This window comes from Protopterus annectens, chromosome 17.part0 (genome assembly GCF_019279795.1).
Source record: "Protopterus annectens isolate FY-2018-M chromosome 17.part0, PAN1.0, whole genome shotgun sequence".
Classification (NCBI taxonomy): domain Eukaryota; kingdom Metazoa; phylum Chordata; order Ceratodontiformes; family Protopteridae; genus Protopterus; species Protopterus annectens.
The window spans coordinates 591,234,792-591,254,784 of NC_056751.1; the positions used below are offsets into that span (position 1 = coordinate 591,234,792).

At 37.0% G+C, this 19,993-nt stretch overlaps 1 protein-coding gene across 9 annotated transcripts in view; it reads right to left on the minus strand.

Moving 5' to 3' along the window:
* The window catches only part of BRSK1 (BR serine/threonine kinase 1), a 1,260,562-nt gene that overhangs the window by 705,604 nt on the left and 534,965 nt on the right, over positions 1-19,993 (minus strand). For all 9 annotated transcript variants that reach the window (XM_044059120.1, XM_044059119.1, XM_044059121.1 and 6 more), the window contains exon 2: positions 9,161-9,255. In XM_044059120.1, coding sequence (XP_043915055.1) covers positions 9,161-9,255 — 95 coding nt within the window. The remainder of the gene's footprint in view (positions 1-9,160; positions 9,256-19,993) is intronic.

The following is a 19,993-nucleotide window of genomic DNA, read 5'->3' on the forward strand; positions in this document are numbered from 1 at the left end:
CATTCTCTGTAGGGGATATTATTTTAGCTGGTGATTTTAATTGTATACTACATGAAAGTGATACTACCACTATAAAGAAAAGAAGAATTACATCTAATGCAAAACATTTAAATGATTTTGCTAATTCTTATCATTTGAATGATATTAATAATCAGATAGAGTCAAAATCATTACCATACACCTTTTTTCTAACAGATACAAAACTTATTCAAAAATAGATAGGGTCTTTATTTCTAACCAGATGGTAACAGATTTAATTCCAAAATCATTTCATGTCCTATATCTGATCATAACTCAATTGTTTTCGAATTCATGATAAAAAATACTCATAATGTTCAGATCAAAAGGATACCAGCATACTTAACTCAGCTAAAAGACTATAAAGAATATATACTTTCAGAAGTACAACATTTTCTAGACATAAATAATACTCCTGAAGTCTCCATTGTCTATGTTTGGGATGCCTTAAAATCATATCTATATGGACAAAGTATCAGATGGTATATTAACAAAAGGAAATCTTGGGATAAGGAATTGTTAGATATTCAAAGTAAACTAGACTCTTATAAACATAATAATAAAGAAAATATTATGGACAAGAAAGTTATTGAAGAAATAAACAAACTAAATGAGAAATACAAAGAAATTTTAACTCATAAAGTTAAAATAACTTTAGAGAAATACAAGTTTTGTCTTATTCAATAAGCCCCAAATACTTACATAGACTTAAAAATAAAACAAAAGATTGAATAAACAAAACCATATCAAAGAAATCTTTTCTCTAAGGAAAAAGAAGAATGTTTCTAGTATACCAGAAATACTGGATGAATTTAGAAATCACTTTCACAAGATAAACCATAACAACATTAACATGGAACCTAAAGATAAAATAAAGGAGTTTATAACCACAAACATGAATAAAAGCTTAATAAACAACAGATTAAACTATTGGACAAGAGTATTTCATATACAGAAGTTATTACACAAATAAATAAGCTTAAATCAAACAAAGCACCGGGTAATGATGGTATTATACCAGAGATATATAAAATCCTTTCTAAAACTACATATTCATTAATACATAAGGTTTTTATTCTGGCCCAAACTGAGTTAATAACCCCCATCTTGGCAATATACATTTATTTCACCAATTTTAAAACCTAATAAAGATCCAACTAGATGTTCTTCATATCGACCCATCTCATTACTTAATGTTGATTATAAAATGTTTATGAGTATTTTTGCTGATAGATTGAAGACAATTATCCCGGCATTATAGACATAGATCAGACGGGCTTCATTGTAAATAGAAATACTTTTGATAATATAAGAAGAACTTTAACATTAATTGATTTTGCAAATAGGAAAAAGAAAGATTTAACACTTATTAGTCTTGATATAGGTTCAGCATTTGATTCAGTAAGTTGGGACTATCTGTTTACCTTACTGAAATGCACAAATTTCTCTGATGCATTTGTAAATTTAATTGAGCATTTATACAAAGGAACGCTGGCTTATATTAAGGTAGGAACATATGTTTCACAAAAATACCCATTCTTAAAGGTACAAAGCAAGGATGTCCACTTTCTCCACTATTATTCACTTTAGTAATGGAGCCTTGGGCTAATTTGATTAGAAACAGTACTGACATAGAGGGTTTTGAAATAGAAGAAAATACAACATCAAAAATTCAACTTTTGCAGATGATGTTCTAATTACATCAGCAGGATCTAATTCTTCTATGCAGTCTTTATTTGATAAAATGATGAATTTTAAAAGTATTTCTGGTTTAATATTCAATGAAGAAAAACTAAAATACTACCTATATATACACGAAAAAATACTCTCATTAGTGATTTTACTAAATATGTACCCAACTCAGGTCAGATAACGTATTTAGGTATAATACTATCTAAAGATATTAAATCTATTATATATAATAACTATAATACCTGTTTTCTTAATATACAAAATCTTTTTAATACCTGGAATAATATGTTTTACTATGGAGGAGAGACTTACAATTATTAAAATGATAATATTCCCCAAGATTTTATACTTAATACAATCAATAATACTTTCACCTACAAAAATAACTATCAAGAAACTGAATACACTAATGTTAAATTTCTTATGGGCACCTAATAGACCTAGGATTGCATTAAAGAAACATACTAATAGCTGGTCTCAAGGGGTATTTCTTTTCCAGACTTTAATTTATATATTATCTCTTCTATTATAAAAGTTATTACTTTATTAATAGATCGGTCATATGTCATAAAATGGAAAGATTATTGGGAGCTAATTAGTATGCACTTCATGAAAATCTCCTTAACACATAAAAATATGATTATAAATAACTCCATGTTGTGGTTGCTAAAGGAATTTTGTACTTCACCTATTACACCTAAACATATGGTCTGTTACCCAGTAAATATTATTATTAGTTATCGTAACTTTATATTCATGCACCCTAAGTATAGGGAATGGAATTTTATTGTATTCCCTATAATTTATACTCAGGGTATGCTTATGTCATCTACTTCTGAAGGAGCTCATTTAGCTATAGATAATAATCTAAAGTACTGGTATCAGCTGATATCTGATAATAAAGTTAAAAATCTAGATTTCTTAAAACAAGAATTTGATCTAAGAGAAACTTGCTGGTTAGAGGTTCAGATCTTTAGACAACATCTCATTGATAGAATAGATCTAATGTCTATAACAGTTAAAGAATCTATTCCAAAACTGATTGATTACTTGATAATAAATTTACAGCATAAAGTTTCTGATAAAGGTAAACTTTCATATATACATAAAATTATCAGACAAGAAACTTTTTACAATGTAGATTCATACTGGAATTATTTCACCTCTATTAATGGGGACCCACCAACTCAACAAGATAAATATATATTGGAATCTGCTTACAGAACTACATCTTCCATTGTCTGGAGACTTTATACATGGACATTTTTACATAGATCTTTTTATACACCTTTGATGATGAATAAAATTAATAATAAAGATAATCTATGTAAGAGATGTAATGTAGAAATTAATGCTGACTGGGCTCATATGTTTTATGACTGTATGAAGTTGAAAGAATACTGGAAGTCAATTAATGAATTTTTGCAGGCTCTTTTTACAGATAATTTCATTATTTCTAAGCCTCTTATATTATTCAACACACCTGTACCTCAATGTGTTAAAAAGATTAAGCTTCCCTTGTTATGGTCTATCCTAGCAGTGGCTAGGAAAATAATAACTAGAAATTGGATTTCAGATACACCTCCTTCGTTCAATGAATTTAAAAATGTTATGAATATAATGTGTCATATGGAAATAAGCACAATTAGAATGAGAACAACTAGAAAAACATCACATTTTATTGTATGGGATAATTTACAAAATTTGTTAAAAAAATTCTAATTTCAATAGCACAGTATTTTAGTTTAATTAATTGATCTGATTGTAGTGGATGTCTTTGTAAATACTTTAGTTGTTTTGTTGAATATTATAATGATACCTATTTTTAATTATTTGTATAAAATTGTTATGATATTTCTCTTATATGTTAAAACAATAAACTTGTTTTGAAAAAAAAAGAAAAGTATACCCAAATAATTAACGGTCTACTACTTGAGGTGGCTTCCCCTGTTTTGACTAGATGGGTTCTATCAGTGAACCAGTTTGCTACCCATCTGGTAACATATGGATTGATGCCTAGTTGATGCCTAGTTGAGACAGTTCATCTATTATGCCTTAGTTGGAAGAGTGTCAAAGGCTTTGGTCAGGTCAAGGTAAGTAGTGTGCACTGTCTTCCCCTCATTCATGGCTTTGGTAACTGGCTCAAAGAAGTCGACCAAATTTAACAGACATGACCTCCCCTTGACAAAGTCAAACTGTGTGGGATCGAGTGTCTGGAGTTTGCCAACATCCTTGTTAATGAGGTCCATGATAATGCATTCCATAGCCTTGCAGATCAGGCTTGATAGGCTGATGGGTCTATAATTTCCTGTATTGGGGACGCTCCACCTTTGTGCAAAGGGATGACAGTGGCTGTCCTCCACTCAGCTGGGATGAAGCCAGTACTCAGGCTTTGGTTGAATAGGGTGCCTAATGGTGCTGCAAGTTCCTGCCTGAGTTCATGTAGGATGTAGCCTGGGATTTTATCGGGTCCCATGGAGGCTGTAGTTTTGCCTTTGAGAGGGCAGTGATGACCTGTTCCCTAGAGATAAGGGGAGGGGGGCAGGTACTGGGGATGACCTGATTTACTGATGGGGAGGGTGGGCAGTGGGGTGAAGTTTTCACTGAATCTGTCAGCCAGCAAGTTGGCTATATCTATGGCATTTGTGTATGTGGTGTCCTTGACCACCATTTCTGAACAGATCTGGGTGGTTCCTTTGAGACTGCGGATGTATGTGAAGAAGGCTTTATGACTACCTCTAGTAGATGTGGCCAATCTGCACTCCAAGTTTGCTTTGGGGGATTTCACTAGTGCTCTTATTTGCTTGTTCAGGCTAAGGAGAGATTGCTTCCAGTTGGGCACCTGCTCCTTCTTGGCCCTGACAGCAATTGTTTTCCTTTTGTTATAGAGTTTATTTATTGCAGATGTCCATTAGACAGGTTTACTCTTCCTTGCAGAGTATGATTTCATCCTGTCAGGTATTCCTGATTCCATGCATCTATATAAATACTTGGATAGTACTTTTGTGTAGATTCACAAACTTCACCAAGATGTCTCCCAATATGGTGTGCACCAGCTATAGCCAGGATCAAGCCATGCTCACAGCTCTCGTAAAGCTGACCAGGCAGCGAAGAATACTTGCCCCATGCCTCCAACCAATAAATAACCTCCTAATGACTCCCTAGTGACAGCAAAAATACAGGGAGATAGGCAAGACAATAAAAAAGGCTTAAAAGTCATTAACTGATCCATGTTATAAAAGGATCCCATGGCTTTAACCAGCATAGTCTAAGGACCAAATCAAACTGAAATACAGGTAACATCAAACAATGTAGCCAAAACAGCAGGTTTGAAGAAATGCAAAAATATACAAACTTCAGTTAATAGCCTTCATAAAAAGGAAAATTGGGATGTGAAGTAAAGTGCTGCTATTAAATGCTACAAAACGAATAAAGCAATGAGACAGATCAAACAGTTGAATAATACTTAACAGCAACAATCAAGTAATGCAAAAATTGATCCTACTGTGACCTGCTGGGCACAAGATGTTTTGGGGAGTGATCAACAGCTGCTGATGGGTCAGTAGTGCAGTACAGGCATTCAGAAATGAAGGCAGATACTGCATTTTGAGGTCAGGGCTGAAGACCTTCAGCACTTTGTGTGTGGCTACCTGTGTGAAATGAGAGGACCTTTTTTTTGGTCTTCAAGTATGAGGGGACCTTTTTTGTACATAAAGTTGAGGGGGGGTGTCAGTCACATTGGATAATGGCACAGGGTACTAGAATAGCTAGCTATGGCTCTGTATGAAAAACTCAAGGTTTTACACTCAGAGCAGATTAAAATGCAACAGAAAGCAAAACTATCCATACAGTAACTCAACTACAGTTGCACAAATACATCAGATCTGTGACATTCATACATGAAAATGATGTATAATGCTTTGAAGATCAGCCAGTAAAGTTTCATACTGCATAGCCCTTGGGAATATATTATCAAGTGAACCAGTCACAAGAACAGGGACTTCCCAACATTTTTAATGCAAGTAAGCCATAAGGCAGCAGACAGTTGGCACAATGGACATACTCAGTGCCCCATGATGGACAGTTACAGAGTCTGAAACCTCTCAAGGTCACATAAGCAAAATCTGCACCAACACTACCTTGTATAAACTGTTGGTAATGCAAAGTATACAACAACAGTCAGGGAGGGAAGGTTTAAACGGTCATAAGATGAAAAAACAAACTGAGCAAAGCCAGCACTTGTCTTTACATCAAAACACAACAGCTGTATAGACAAGTTGGCTAGACCAAAGTAATAAGCAAGCCCATGCTTTATGATTTACCACTACAGTGACCTCTCCTCAAAGACCTACTGCTACAGGGACTTCACAAAATGGTTCCACTACTATTCCAGACCCAACAGTTGTAAACACAAATCATGGTATTCACTGCATGAAACTATCCTGCATTTGTAGATGTAACATCTAAATATACATAGTCAAAGGTAAGCTTTTCTTGTGCAAATAAGCCCAAGTGTTTTTTTCATGAGGACAAGCTCCCATGCACCTCACATGTAAGGTTCTTAACCCACTCCGCCTTTTTTTAGTCATTATTTTCTCTTACTCAGGCTGTTCAAATGAAACAGTATTAGGGAACAAAAGCAGAAAAGTTGTGTGCTCCCAACACCCCTATAACAATAATTAATCCTGGAGAGATATGCGTTTTTAACTTGATGCAATGTCAGACTATAACCCCCATTTTTAACATAATCTCCATTCAAAATTTTTCACCAAACTGTGTTCAGCAAAGCATGATTCAACAGACTACACTATGATGGACAGACATGCTATTTCTCTGAGCTCCACTTTCCTCAAGAGAATGAATGTCAGATGATCTAATGAGGTTCAAATATTCTTTAATGTCTTTGATCAAAATACATTACATGAGTACAATAAACCTACTGATACTGTGCAGCTGAGGATTGGCACAAAGGATATGCGAGGTGGGGGCATCAAAACACATTGACACATAGTTCCATCGTACAGTCACAGTAAGGCATAACAGGGTACCAAGCACTGGCATTTTTACCCATCTGTCATGAAACTAACTTACTTAGATTCTTTGCATGCATGGGAAGAAAATAATAACAACATAGTAACTGTGGCAATCAAACTTCCAGAAGGCCAATAGTTCTTAATCTTGACAATCAAACATATGTAACTTTTGAAAAAGCTGCATAAATTCAAGATACCTTCTTCAGTAACTCTCATTGCATGCAAACAATGGATACTTTCTGCAGTGACTCACAATGCATACAAGCCATGGATACTTTCTCCAGTGACTCACACTGCATACAAACCATGGATATCTTCTTCAGTAACTCACACTGCATACAATCTATGGATACCTTCTTCAGCGATTCAGACTGCATACAAGCCATGGATACCTTCTCCGGTGACTCACACTGCATACAAACCATGGATACCTTCTCCAGTGACTCACACTGCATACAAACCAAAGACATCATTTCAGTAACTCACACTGCATACAAACCATGGATACCTTCTCCAGTGACTCACACTGCATACAAACCATGGATACCTTCTTCAGTAACTCACACTGCATACAAACCATGGATACCCTCTCCAGTGACTCACACTACATACATACCATGGATACCTTCCTCAGTAACTCACACATCATCATGCCATTCTGTTGCATACAAACCATAGGTACCTTCTTCAGTAACTCACACATCATCACACCATCCTGTTCTGTAAATGACAGACTATTTTTTTGGTTCCTCCACTGTTTTTCATGGTACTGACTCAGTACCCTAGTACCTGTGCACATCAGATTTACCAGCTGTTTGCTTACCTTTCCCCAGACATAATCCACTGTTGCTGTGGCCAGTCATGGAAGTAGGCATCCAGGGGCTTGGCATGCCTGTGTATTCATGTAGGGGGGTTTACTTATGAGCTACCTGTTTTTCCCCTCCCTTGTGGGCCCAGTGCTTTGACAGGGGGGTGGTCATGAAATAGAGATGTGTGGTGTATCATCCCACTTTTGCAGCAGCTCAGCCATGTCTCCACACTGTACCCCTCTTTAGGCATGCCTACCAATGTGCTTTCCCCAGCCTCCACCACGGACAGACACAGTAGATGCACACAGGTTCACCAACCCACCCCAGCCTGGGATGGTAACAACTATTGCTCCCTGGCCTTCCATTTGCTGCCCGAGCAGCTAATCACACCTGGGTTGCCTGGGTGGTAGTTACAGCTGTATTTCTCTACTCTGGTGGAGTTGGGAAAACAAGAGATTTGAGAAGGAAGGAACAGGGAAGCAGAATTACTGAATAATAAGGAAGACTGGAACGTATTCCAATACGTTTTAAAAACATTACTTTCACTGTGCAAAATTCTGCAGAAAGTAAAGTTGTTTAGAATCCACTTAATTGAATAGCACAGTCAGATAAACAATTTTACCACAACTTACAGTGCTTTGTTTATGTTCTTTCATTTTCATCTACAAGCTTAATGAAAAAACAGCAATAACAGATACTAAAACTATAAGACTAAAATGGGGGTCTATATCACTTAATCGAAACTTATATCATCGAACCCCTCTTTGATGAACACCTGCTCATCGAACTCTCAAATCAGCGAACAGACTTTTAATCAAAGTTTTTCCCAGGGCAAACCAGTGGTTGGCTACCATATGGAATTTGCCCTTTTTCCCACTGTAGTGCGATCTTGGAGTTGGTTGGGGGGGGGGGTGAAGCCCCCACCTGGATAGCTTTTAAGTTTTTTTGATTTTTTTCCATGGTAGCTAGGGTGGCCTACCATTAGTTGGCCCTGGGAAACAGTTTGAGTAAAATCGGTTTGCTGATTTGAGAGTTTGATGAAAAGGTGTTTGATGAAGAGGGATCTGATGCTGTAAGTTTTAAATGATACAGACCCCTAAAAGGGCATATTTATAAAGATACACATATAATCACTAGCAATCCCCTTAAAGCTGCTTTACATTTTCAAAACTGGGTTCTTTTTGCTTCCTGGCAGCAAACAAAAGTAGCTTATTTTGTTCCTATTTAGAAAACAAATCTTCCAGTATAGTGCCATATTTAAACAAAATAATTTTTAAATGAAGTACTTGATACTGCTGTGAATACAGTACAAAAAAGGTTAAATTTTCCTTTATTTGTCTGAATTTAGAATAGTAAGATTAAAGATTGGAAGGGAGAATGTCCTTAAAATCTCACCGTATGAAAAATCCAATTAATTTTGGTTATTGGCAAGATACCTGTGATTACTTTTCTGATAAGTACTAACATTTTCAGTCTCTTACTCCCCCAGAGTTTGAAATAAATAATTTTATTTAAAACTATCTGCATGCAAAAACATCCTTAAATCAAAAGCTTCTTAGAAATATTTGCATATTTTTTTGGAAAATCAAGAATAAAGAAAGGCCTTACCTTCATGAGGACAGATTCAGACAGCTTCTCCCTATTGACAATTTTGATGGCTACTTTCTGTCCAGTGATACAATGGACACCCAACTTTACCAACCCTGTAAAATAACCATGAGAAACTGATTACTGATTAGTTTACAATAACAGGCTCCTTACAAGTTTCTGTTTAAGATAAACTCTTTTACTAACATGAAATATGTTTGTCATTTATGCAAGGAAAGCAGTCTGATAAAACATAGAAGACTGACCAAAACACATCAGAGTTAATGGGCTGGTCTAGACATAAAAAGTAGGTTCAAAACCACAAGGGTGCTGTCTTTATATACACAGAAAATAAAGAAAGCTAAATAACACATAAGGCTAACTGAAATATATACAGTTTAGGCACAAATATATATGCTGCAAAATTTAAGAAAAACCTTAAATGTGTGACTGCTGGAGTCCAATTACTTAACTGTTTGTGTATTAAAATATACAAGTGAAGAAGGAAAGTGTCATTCTTTTCATCTGCGTCACTCAGCGATAAATAAACTAAATGTGGCACATAAAGTATAATTTAGTGTGTGTTTATCTGCACTTATTAAATTCTTAAGGCAGCTGACCAGTACACCCAGGGTGTGCAGCCTTTAAAATTAAAATGGTGCAGCGGTAGTATTGTCACCTCACAGCAAGAGGTTCTCCGGTTTGACTCTCAACTGGAGTGCCTTCTGTGTGGAGTCTGCATGTCCTCCCTGCTTTCGTGTGGGTTTTCTATGGGTATTCCAGTTTCCTCCTGCATTGCAAAGACATGTATCTGCAGCGTTTCTCCCTGGGCCTCCACTGAAAATTGGCTTCATTCCAAGTCAGACTTTCCTGGTAAACAAATAATAAATAAAAAATCAAATCATGTTGAGAACTAATGATTACTTATATATTTGGTGTTTTAGTTGCTGAACATGCGAGTGGACTGGACTGTGGATCTTCTTCAGTTTCTTCAGCTTCATCACCCTTCACAAGGACAATGGTAAAATACAGAATGAGAATGTGTCTGTGTGTGTCTATGTAAACAGATAAGTAGATAGACAGACACACAAACACACATACAGATACATTGAGAAAGACAGACAGAAGGTAGTATAACCAATAAAAAAGTATGTTCAGAGAAAACAGAAAGAAACCCGTGTATTTATATAAAACCCACACAGACATACAGAAAACATTTAAACACCTTAGAAACAATGACTGGAAGTCAGGACTAAACCCCCAACACAGGAGATGTGAGGCAAAGATTTTACCACTAAGGAAATGTAAGCTAAAACTAAAAAAAAATTAACAAATAGTGTTCTGAAATCTTATCTTTAAAGAGTCACAGCAGCAAACAAAAAGTTCTAGAGAAAATGGAAGGAAGCATTAGGTTTATATGGTGTAAACAGAATATACAAATGTCTAACATTAGATAATGTATTAATCTTCACTTCAAAACAACAAAGAGGTATAATCTTCATAACTTACATATATTGCTCACATTCTCATCAGCTATAGTCCCAACTCCTGGTTCTTAACTTTAATAGCACATAGTGTATGGAGTGCCAAGATTATGCTCAAATATTACTTGTGAACAACTTCCTAAGCACGAAGTAACAATACATGGGTGGGAGTAAGTGCTAGTACATCTGGGTCTCACACTGGGAACAGTGCCACCCAGCACAGAACAGCCCCAGAAGATAAAACGGCTTTCTTTTTGCTTGTTGTCCATGCCACTCACCTGTCCTTAAGTTTGTCACGTATATTTGCCCTGTCCCTTGTAAATTTTTGGATTTTCTGATAAATCACTAAGGACTGCAGTCAGTCATCAATGCCAGACATTAGTTTTCATACTTCTGATGTTTTTAGAAAATGCACACTGATGCAAAACCTGCTGTTCTATTAATTTTATTAAGTGAATAAGAGCAGTATATAAAAACTATCCAGGATTTGGATACTTTGTCCCTCCATTATTTCTGGATTTGTCCGGAATTCTTAAGCAGCCAAAAAGGTGACAAATGTGCTGCTGTCCGGCTGAAATCGCTAAGTGCTTTACCAGTTCTCCCAGCCCATAAAACACTTTGCAGTCGGACACTTTTTCTTTATCTGGTAGTGCATGGGGCAGATACAGCTCTATGCACTACAAAGAATTATGACTGTCACCGATCATAACCTTTTACTATATATTGTGAACATGGATGCTTACATTCACCTTTCAAGCTTTCCTCTTAAGGGGAATTTCTACCATCCATGTTAAGAATACAGAAGCCTTTATGATGCACAAACATAATTTGAAGTGCTGTATTTTCTCCATGAGCAAATAAACTGCAATGGTAAGCTACCTGCGTTTTTTTTTTAAATCGGTCGATATTTGTACTTAAAACAAAGATTTATATACAGGAATATGTTAACAGAAATACATGTACAAAATATTTTATTACAGAAAATTTTTTGAAATGGACACACTGTCAAATTTACATGTGACCAACATACAATAAGTTTTCTATTTACAGAAGGCGGAAAAGATTGTGAGATTCACTTCTGCCATACATCTACCATCCGTGCCAACTCCAAGTCATGATGTGAGGTAATGTGCAGCTGTTCATTTTTGGATCTTGGGTCTTCAGACTGCTTGGTACTGGCCCTACAGGACAGATGGCTGCTGAGTGCAACAAAGTCTTAAATGAGAAAAATTGCTGAGTGGAGGATTTGTCTTGCAAAGCTAAGGATGCCAGGGCAGTCTTGTAAAATCTAAGTAACAATTGCTGGAGGGAGGAACTGCTACTAATACAAAAAGCATGGGCAGTGGTTTTCCTTATAGTCTTCACCAGTCCTAGAAAATGAATCTGAAGTTAGAGGGCAACTGACTTCAAAATTGCAAGAATGTATTTCTTACAATAAACACATCGGCCTATAAAGACTGCAACTATACAACAGAAATATTCAAACTTGCTTGAGCAGCTATGCAACTCGTAAAATAGCAGTGCAGTTCTCTGAGGTACTCATCATAAAAGTATTTTTTCAAGAACTTTGGCAACCTAGAATGTTTTCTGCTTACCTGCTTTAATCAGCTGTCTGTTTGTCTTGGCAGTTTACACCTCCAAGGGCAAGTTAGCATCAGTTTTTACTGTCATGCCAGTTAAGTTGATAGCCCGCACCAGTATTATATGACAGGTTTGCCTCACTCCATCTTCTGTTAACCATGACTGATAATTTAACCCCCAATATTTCTGGAAACAACCGTTTATCCTGAGCAGCAATCTTTTCCATGCTAGTCTCTTGGGCTTCCATGAGAGAAATCCTTTGTTTTACAAGGACCTCTAAACTATTTGTTAAGGTTTGGCCATTGTGTCCCTTAAAGTTGTGGTGATACGTTGTTGTTAAACATATTTTTGTTTTGCCCCAACTGCACCTTTCTCAGTCTTTCTCTCTTTGTTTTAATGGGAGGGGACCTATGCGTCTCAATAGTGCAGAGCTTAAAGCATTTCATAATGCCACAGTCTTGTTTCCTGTTTCACAGGGGAAAGAGGCACACAGTGACAGCCACATACATCCACACAATGCTTCTGTACATACAGCACAAGGCATGCACCACCCTCTTCCAGCATTTTGCAGCCCTGTTGTTACTCTCCTGTTCTACCCCAGGAGGCAATCTAATGGCAATATGGTCTCATCCTCTCATCCTTTCCCACAAGATAGGTAAGCTGACTTCTGACTGCTCAAACCTGTCCTTCCCAGCTTGCCCTTTAATGCTTGGAATACTACCATAAACTAGGTCATTGGTATCACATACAGAAATGTAACTTCTGTGGTAGTGCGATGTCCCCTATGGACCACCAATGCCTGTACTTTTAAATAGTATTACATTCTTCATGACAGAATACATATCCACCATGGAAATCCTTCAAGGCTGTCTGCCTTCCAAAGTCATATTTCTGGCTTATCCTTTTTAAGGACGATACCTGCAGTGAAAATATAAAGCCAAACAAGTGACAGTTTCACTTTTTAGGTACGGCTAATAAACGCTGACAACACTGTTAAGGAATAATAATTGTTTGCGCACGATGACCTAGAGAGCAGATAGACTAACAGAAAATAAAATCTAAATGATGTCAAAGAGTACAGAATAAGCAACAGTTCTGAAGTGTCAAGAACAACTAAAGAAAGCATGGCGTACGGGATAAAACATGTTTTTACATACAGTGGTATATACTACCAACACCATCACAACATAAGAGCAGTTTTAACACAACGAATCAAAGCAGAAAAGCTGTTTGTTTTACTGAAGCTAAAGCCCTGATTGACAACAAATCACAGTGGAAGGCCAGCAAATGTTAGACCCAAGGTATGCAGAATTAATCATATAATCCCCTATGTCATTCACCTCAGCCATTAACTGATACTAGCAAACTGTCTACACAGTGATTTGTCCTTTGGTACACTTCACTGCAGTAGACAGCATGTTAAAATGTTTTCCCAAAACTTCAGAATATGTAACATAGGATTTCATGATGTAGTGTGTTATAGTTTGTACAGTATAGTACAGGATGGTGCCTCTTCCTGTGTTACCATGACACTGTATTAGTATAGTTTAGGATGGTGCCTCTCCCTGTGTTACCATGACATGGTATTAGTATAGTATAGGATGGTGCCTCTCCCTGTGTTACCATGACATTGTATTAGTATAGTTTAGGATGGTGCCTCTCCCTGTGTTACCATGACATGGTGTTAGAACAGTATAGGATGGTGCCTCTTCCTGTGTTACCATGGCACTGTATTAGTATAGTATAGGATGGTGCCTCTCCCTGTGTTACCATGACATGGTATTAGTATAGTATAGGCTAGTGCCTCTCCCTGTGTTACCATGACACTGTATTAGTACAGTATAGGATGGTGCCTCTTCCTGTGTTACCATGGCACTGTATTAGTATAGTATAGGATGGTGCCTCTTTCTCTGTTACCATGACATAGTATTAGTATAGTATAGGATGGTGCCTCTCCCTGGGTTACCATGACATGGTATTAGTATAGTATAGGATGGTGCCTCTTTCTGTGTAACCATGACACTGTATTAGTATAGTATAGGATGGTGCCTCTCCCTGTGTTACCATGACACTGTATTAGTACAGTACAGGATGGTGCCTCTTCCTGTGTTACCATGGCACTTCATTAGTATAGTATAGGATGGTGCCTCTCCCTGTGTTACCATGACACTGTATTAGTATAGAATAGGAAGGTGCCTCTTTCTGTATTACCATGACACTGTATTATTATAGTATACGATGGTGCCTCTCCCTGTGTTACCATGACACTGTATTAGTATAGTATAGGATGGTGCCTCTCCCTGTGTTACCATGACATTGTATTAGTATAGTATGGAATGGTGCCTCTTTATGTGTTACCATGACACGGTATTAGTATAGTATAGGATGGTGCCTCTCCCTGTGTCGCCATGACACTGTATTAGTAAAGTATAGGATGGTGCCGCTCCCTGTGTTACAATGACACTGTATTAGTACAATATAGGATGGTGCCTCTCCATGTGTTACCATGACACTGTATTAGTATAATATGGAATGGTGCCTCTTCCTGTGTTACCATGACACTGTATTAGTATAGTATAGGATGGTGCCTCTCACTGTGTTACCATGACACTGTATTAGTATTGTATAGGATGGTGCCTCTCCCTGTGTTACCATGACACTGTATTAGTACAGTACAGGATGGTGCCTCTTCCTGTGTTACCATGACATTGTATTAGTATAGTATAGGATGGTGTCTCTCCCTGTGTTACCATGACACTGTATTAGTATAGTATAGGATGGTGCCTCTCCCTGTGTTACCATGACACTGTATTAGTATAGTATAGGATGGTCCCTCTTCCAGTGTTACCATGACATGGTATTAGTATAGTATAGGATGTTGCCTCTTTCTGTGTTACCATGACACTGTATTGGTATAGTATAGGATGGTGCCTCTCCCTGTGTTACCATGACACTGTATTAGTACAATATAGAATGGTGCCTCTTCCTGTGTTACCATGACATGGTATTAGTATAGTATAGGATGGCGCCTCTCCCTGTGTTACCATGGCACTGTATTAGTATAGTGTAGGATGGTGCCTCTTCCTGTATTACCATGACACTGTATTAGTATAGTATAGGATGGTGCCTCTTCCTGTGTTACCATGACATGGTATTAGTATAGTATAGGATGGTGCCTCTTCCTGTGTTACCATGACACTGTATTAGTATAGTATAGGATGGTGCCTCTTCCTGTGTTACATTGACACTGTATTAGTACAACATGGGATGGTGCCTCTTCCTGTGTTACCATGACACTGTATTTGTATAGTATAGGATGGTGCCTCTCCCTGTGTTACCATGACACTGTATTAATATAGTATATGATGGTGCCTCTTCCTGTGTTACCATGACATGGTATTAGTATAGTATAGGATGGTGCCTCTTCCTGTGTTACCATGACACTGTATTAGTATAGTATAGGATGGTGCCTCTTCCTGTGTTACCTTGACACTGTATTAGTACAATATAGGATGGTGCCTCTCCCTGTGTTACCATGATACTGTATTAGTATAGTATAGGATGGTGCCTCTTCCTGTTTTACCATGATACTGTATTAGTATAGTATAGGATGGTGCCTCTCCCTGTGTTACCATGATACTGTATTAGTATAGTATAGAATGGTGCCTCTCCCTGTGTTACCATGACACTGTATTAGTATAGTATAGGATGGTGCCTCTCCCTGTGTTACCATGACACTGTATTAGTATAGTATAGGATGGTGCCTCTTCCTGTGTTACCATGATATTGTATTAGTATAGTATAGGATGGTTCCTCTCCCTGTGTTACCATGACACTGTATTAGTATAGTATAGGATGGTCCCTCTTCCAGTGTTACCATGACATGGTATTAGTATAGTATAGGATGTTGCCTCTTTCTGTGTTACCATGACACTGTATTAGTATAGTATAGGATGGTGCCTCTCCCTGTGTTACCATGACACTGTATTAGTACAATATAGAATGGTGCCTCTTCCTGTGTTACCATGACATGGTATTAGTATAGTATAGGATGGCGCCTCTCCCTGTGTTACCATGGCACTGTATTAGTATAGTATAGGATGGTGCCTCTTCCTGTGTTACCATGACACTGTATTAGTATAGTATAGGATGGTGCCTCTTCCTGTGTTACCATGACATGGCATTAGTATAGTATAGGATGGTGCCTCTTCCTGTGTTACCATGACACTGTATTAGTATAGTATAGGATGGTGCATCTTCCTGTGTTACCTTGACACTGTATTAGTACAACATAGGATGGTGCCTCTTCCTGTGTTACCATGACACTGCATTAGTATAGTATAGGATGGTGCCTCTTCCTGTTTTACCATGACACTGTATTAGTATAGTATAGGATGGTGCCTCTCCCTGGGTTACCATGATACTGTATTAGTATAGTATAGAATGGTGCCTCTCCTTGTGTTACCATGGCACTGTATTAGTATAGTATAGGAAGGTGCCTCTCCCTGTGTTACCATGACACTGTATTAGTATAGTATAGGATGGTGCCTCTTCCTGTGTTACCATGATATTGTATTAGTATAGTATAGGATGGTTTCTCTCCCTGTGTTACCATGACACTGTGTTAGTATAGTATAGGATGATGCCTCTTCCTGTGTTACCATGACATGGTATTAATATAGTATAGGATGGTGCCTCTTCCTGTGTTACCATGACACTGTATTAGTATAGTATAGGATGGTGCCTCTCCCTGTGTTACCATGACACTGTATTAGTACAGTATAGGATGGTGCCTCTCCCTGTGTTACCATGACACTGTATTTGTACAATATAGGATGGTGCATCTCCCTGTGTTACCATGACACTGTATTAGTATAGTATAGGATGGTGCCTCTCCCTGTGTTATCATGACACTGTATTAGTATAGTATAGGATGGTGCCTCTCCCTGTGTTACCATGACACTGTATTAGTATAGTATAGGATGGTGCCTCTCCCTGTGTTACCATGACACTGTATTAGTATAGTATAGGATGGTGCATCTCCATGTGTTACCATGACACTGTATTAGTACAGTATAGGATGGTGCCACTCCCTGTGTTAGCATGACACTGTATTAGTATAGTAGAGGATGGTGCCTCTTCCTGTATTACCATGACACTGTATTAGTATAGTACAGGATGGTGCCTCTTCCTGTGTTACCATGACACTGTATTAGTATAGTATAGGATGGTGCCTCTCCCTGGGTTACCATGACACTGTATTAGTATAGTATAGGATGGTGCCTCTTCCTGTGTTACCATGACACTGTATTAGTATAGTATAGGATGGTGCCTCTTCCTGTGTTACCATGACACTGTATTAGTATAGTATAGGATGGTGCCTCTTCCTGTGTTACCATGACACTGTATTAGTACAATATAGGATGGTGCCTCTCCCGGTGTTACCATGACACTGCATTAGTATAGTATAGGATGGTGCCTCTACCTGTGTTACCATGGCATTGTATTAGTATAGTATAGGATGGTGCCTCTTCCTGTGTTACCATAACACTGTATTAGTATAGTATAGGATGGTGCCTCTCCCTGTGTTACCATGACACTGTATTAGTATAATATAGGATGGTGCCTCTCCCTGTGTTACCATGTCACTGTATTAGTATAGCATAGAATGCATTTATAAGATGTAATCTTATGAATATGATTTATAATTTTTAGCTATTCTATCATTCTTTATTTAGTATATGTTAGCTATATAACTTAATAAATATGCTAGGATGTTTTTAAATATGTAGAGTCCATATATTGCTAGGGTTGAACGATAGGGTGCCCTTAAAACCCATATTAAAGAATAGAAGATACAAATTCTAGCATAGATATTAGTATAGGAATTGTTCACTTGTTAGTTTATATAGAATGTATTTATAATATGTAGTCATATGAACATGAATTATAATTTTCAGTTATTCTGTTATTATTATTTATTATTTTTTATTTAGTATATGTTAGCTATATAACATAATAATCATGCTAGGATGTTTTTAAATATATTTGATAGTCGCTCGTGTTTTTTGAGTCTATTATAATATATTTTGATGCATTACTTACAAATGTACAAGTTCGTTATACATTTATCAAATGATTATGCCAGCGTAATTTCAAATAGAGTATATTATAATATATTTTAGTTTATTACACACAAATGCACAAGCTTGTTGTACATTCTTCAAATGATTATGTCAGCGTGATTTCGACACACTTGCAAGTTGCTTTATATGGACTATAATATACTAAGTATTTGTGATCTACTGTGATGTATACTATCTTTTTAATAGTTATGCTTTTAATTGTTTTTATACCTAATTGATTAATTGTTTTAGAATCAATTAGAGGATATATAAGATGAACATGTGATACTGCTTATTGTGGTTTGAAAAAGCTGTATGCGAAAGCGCTCACCTACCCATGGATTAAACTTTTTTATGGTTCTTTATTCATCTGTGGACTTTATTGTGATACAAACGGTTGTGGTTGGAGAGTTCGTTAATATTGTGAAAGGTCTGAATAGACATTTGGTTGATTTGGTTGATTTGTAGCACGTAAGTGGAAGGTCTGAACAGACTTGACAGTGTTTTCTTCACTTGTTGCTTTTTACGTGCACCATCTTATCTAAGACTAAGCTACTATTGATTATTCTCCGTGGTGAGACTACCAGCAGTTATTATTATATCATTTAATAGTATAGGATGGTGCCTCTCTCTGTGTTACCATGACACTGTATTTGTATAGTATAGGATGGTGCCTCTTCCTGTGTTACCATGACACTGTATTAGTATAGTACAGGATGGTGCCTCTTCCTGTGTTACCATGGCATGGTATTAGTATAGTATAGGATGGTGACTCTTTCTGTTTTACAATGACACTGTATTACTATAGTATAGGATGATGCCTCTTCCTGTGTTACCATGACATGGTATTAGTATAGTATAGGATGGTGACTCTTTCTGTGTTACCATGGCACTCTATTAGTATAGTATAGGATGGTGCCTCTTCCTGTGTTACCATGACACTGTATTTGTATAGTATAAGATGGTGCCTCTCCCTGTGTTACCATGACATGGTATTAGTATAGTACAGGATGGTGCCTCTTCCTGTGTTACCATGACATGGTATTAGTATAGTATAGGATGGTGACTCTTTCTGTGTTACCATGACACTGTATTAGTATAGTATAGGATTATGCCTCTTCCTCTGTTACTATGACACTGTATTGTTTCAGTCTACAAACCTGAAACATAGATGGAAGGTTCACTGAACAGCACTCAGGTTCCCACATGGTGGTTGCCAGAGTCACCTGGCGTATCTGTGAATGTTACAGCTGAAGAACCCACTACTATGCCTGATGAGAAGAAAACAGACATTGTAAAAATATTTACAACTACTTGTTGCAGTCTGCCAAGGTGTTTTACACAAGGAAGTTGTACCGTTACTCATTTAAAATACAGCAATAAAACATTTATTCTTGGAAGTAATAGAATATACTTTGGTTTCACTGAAGGTTTGGAAGTTCACCCAGGTGTTCCTAGTTAGAAAATGACATTAAAAACCATTATATGGTCTCTAATAACATGGTGTTAGCATTGTTATCACTGAAAATGTAGAAAGTCTAAATATAGAAATGCTTCCTGTACCAAAAATGTAGCTTAACAGTGAGTTTTTAACACAAGAAAGTGAGGTGTACTACCTTCTTTATTTATATTTTACATATGTGTATGTTTATATATTTATATAT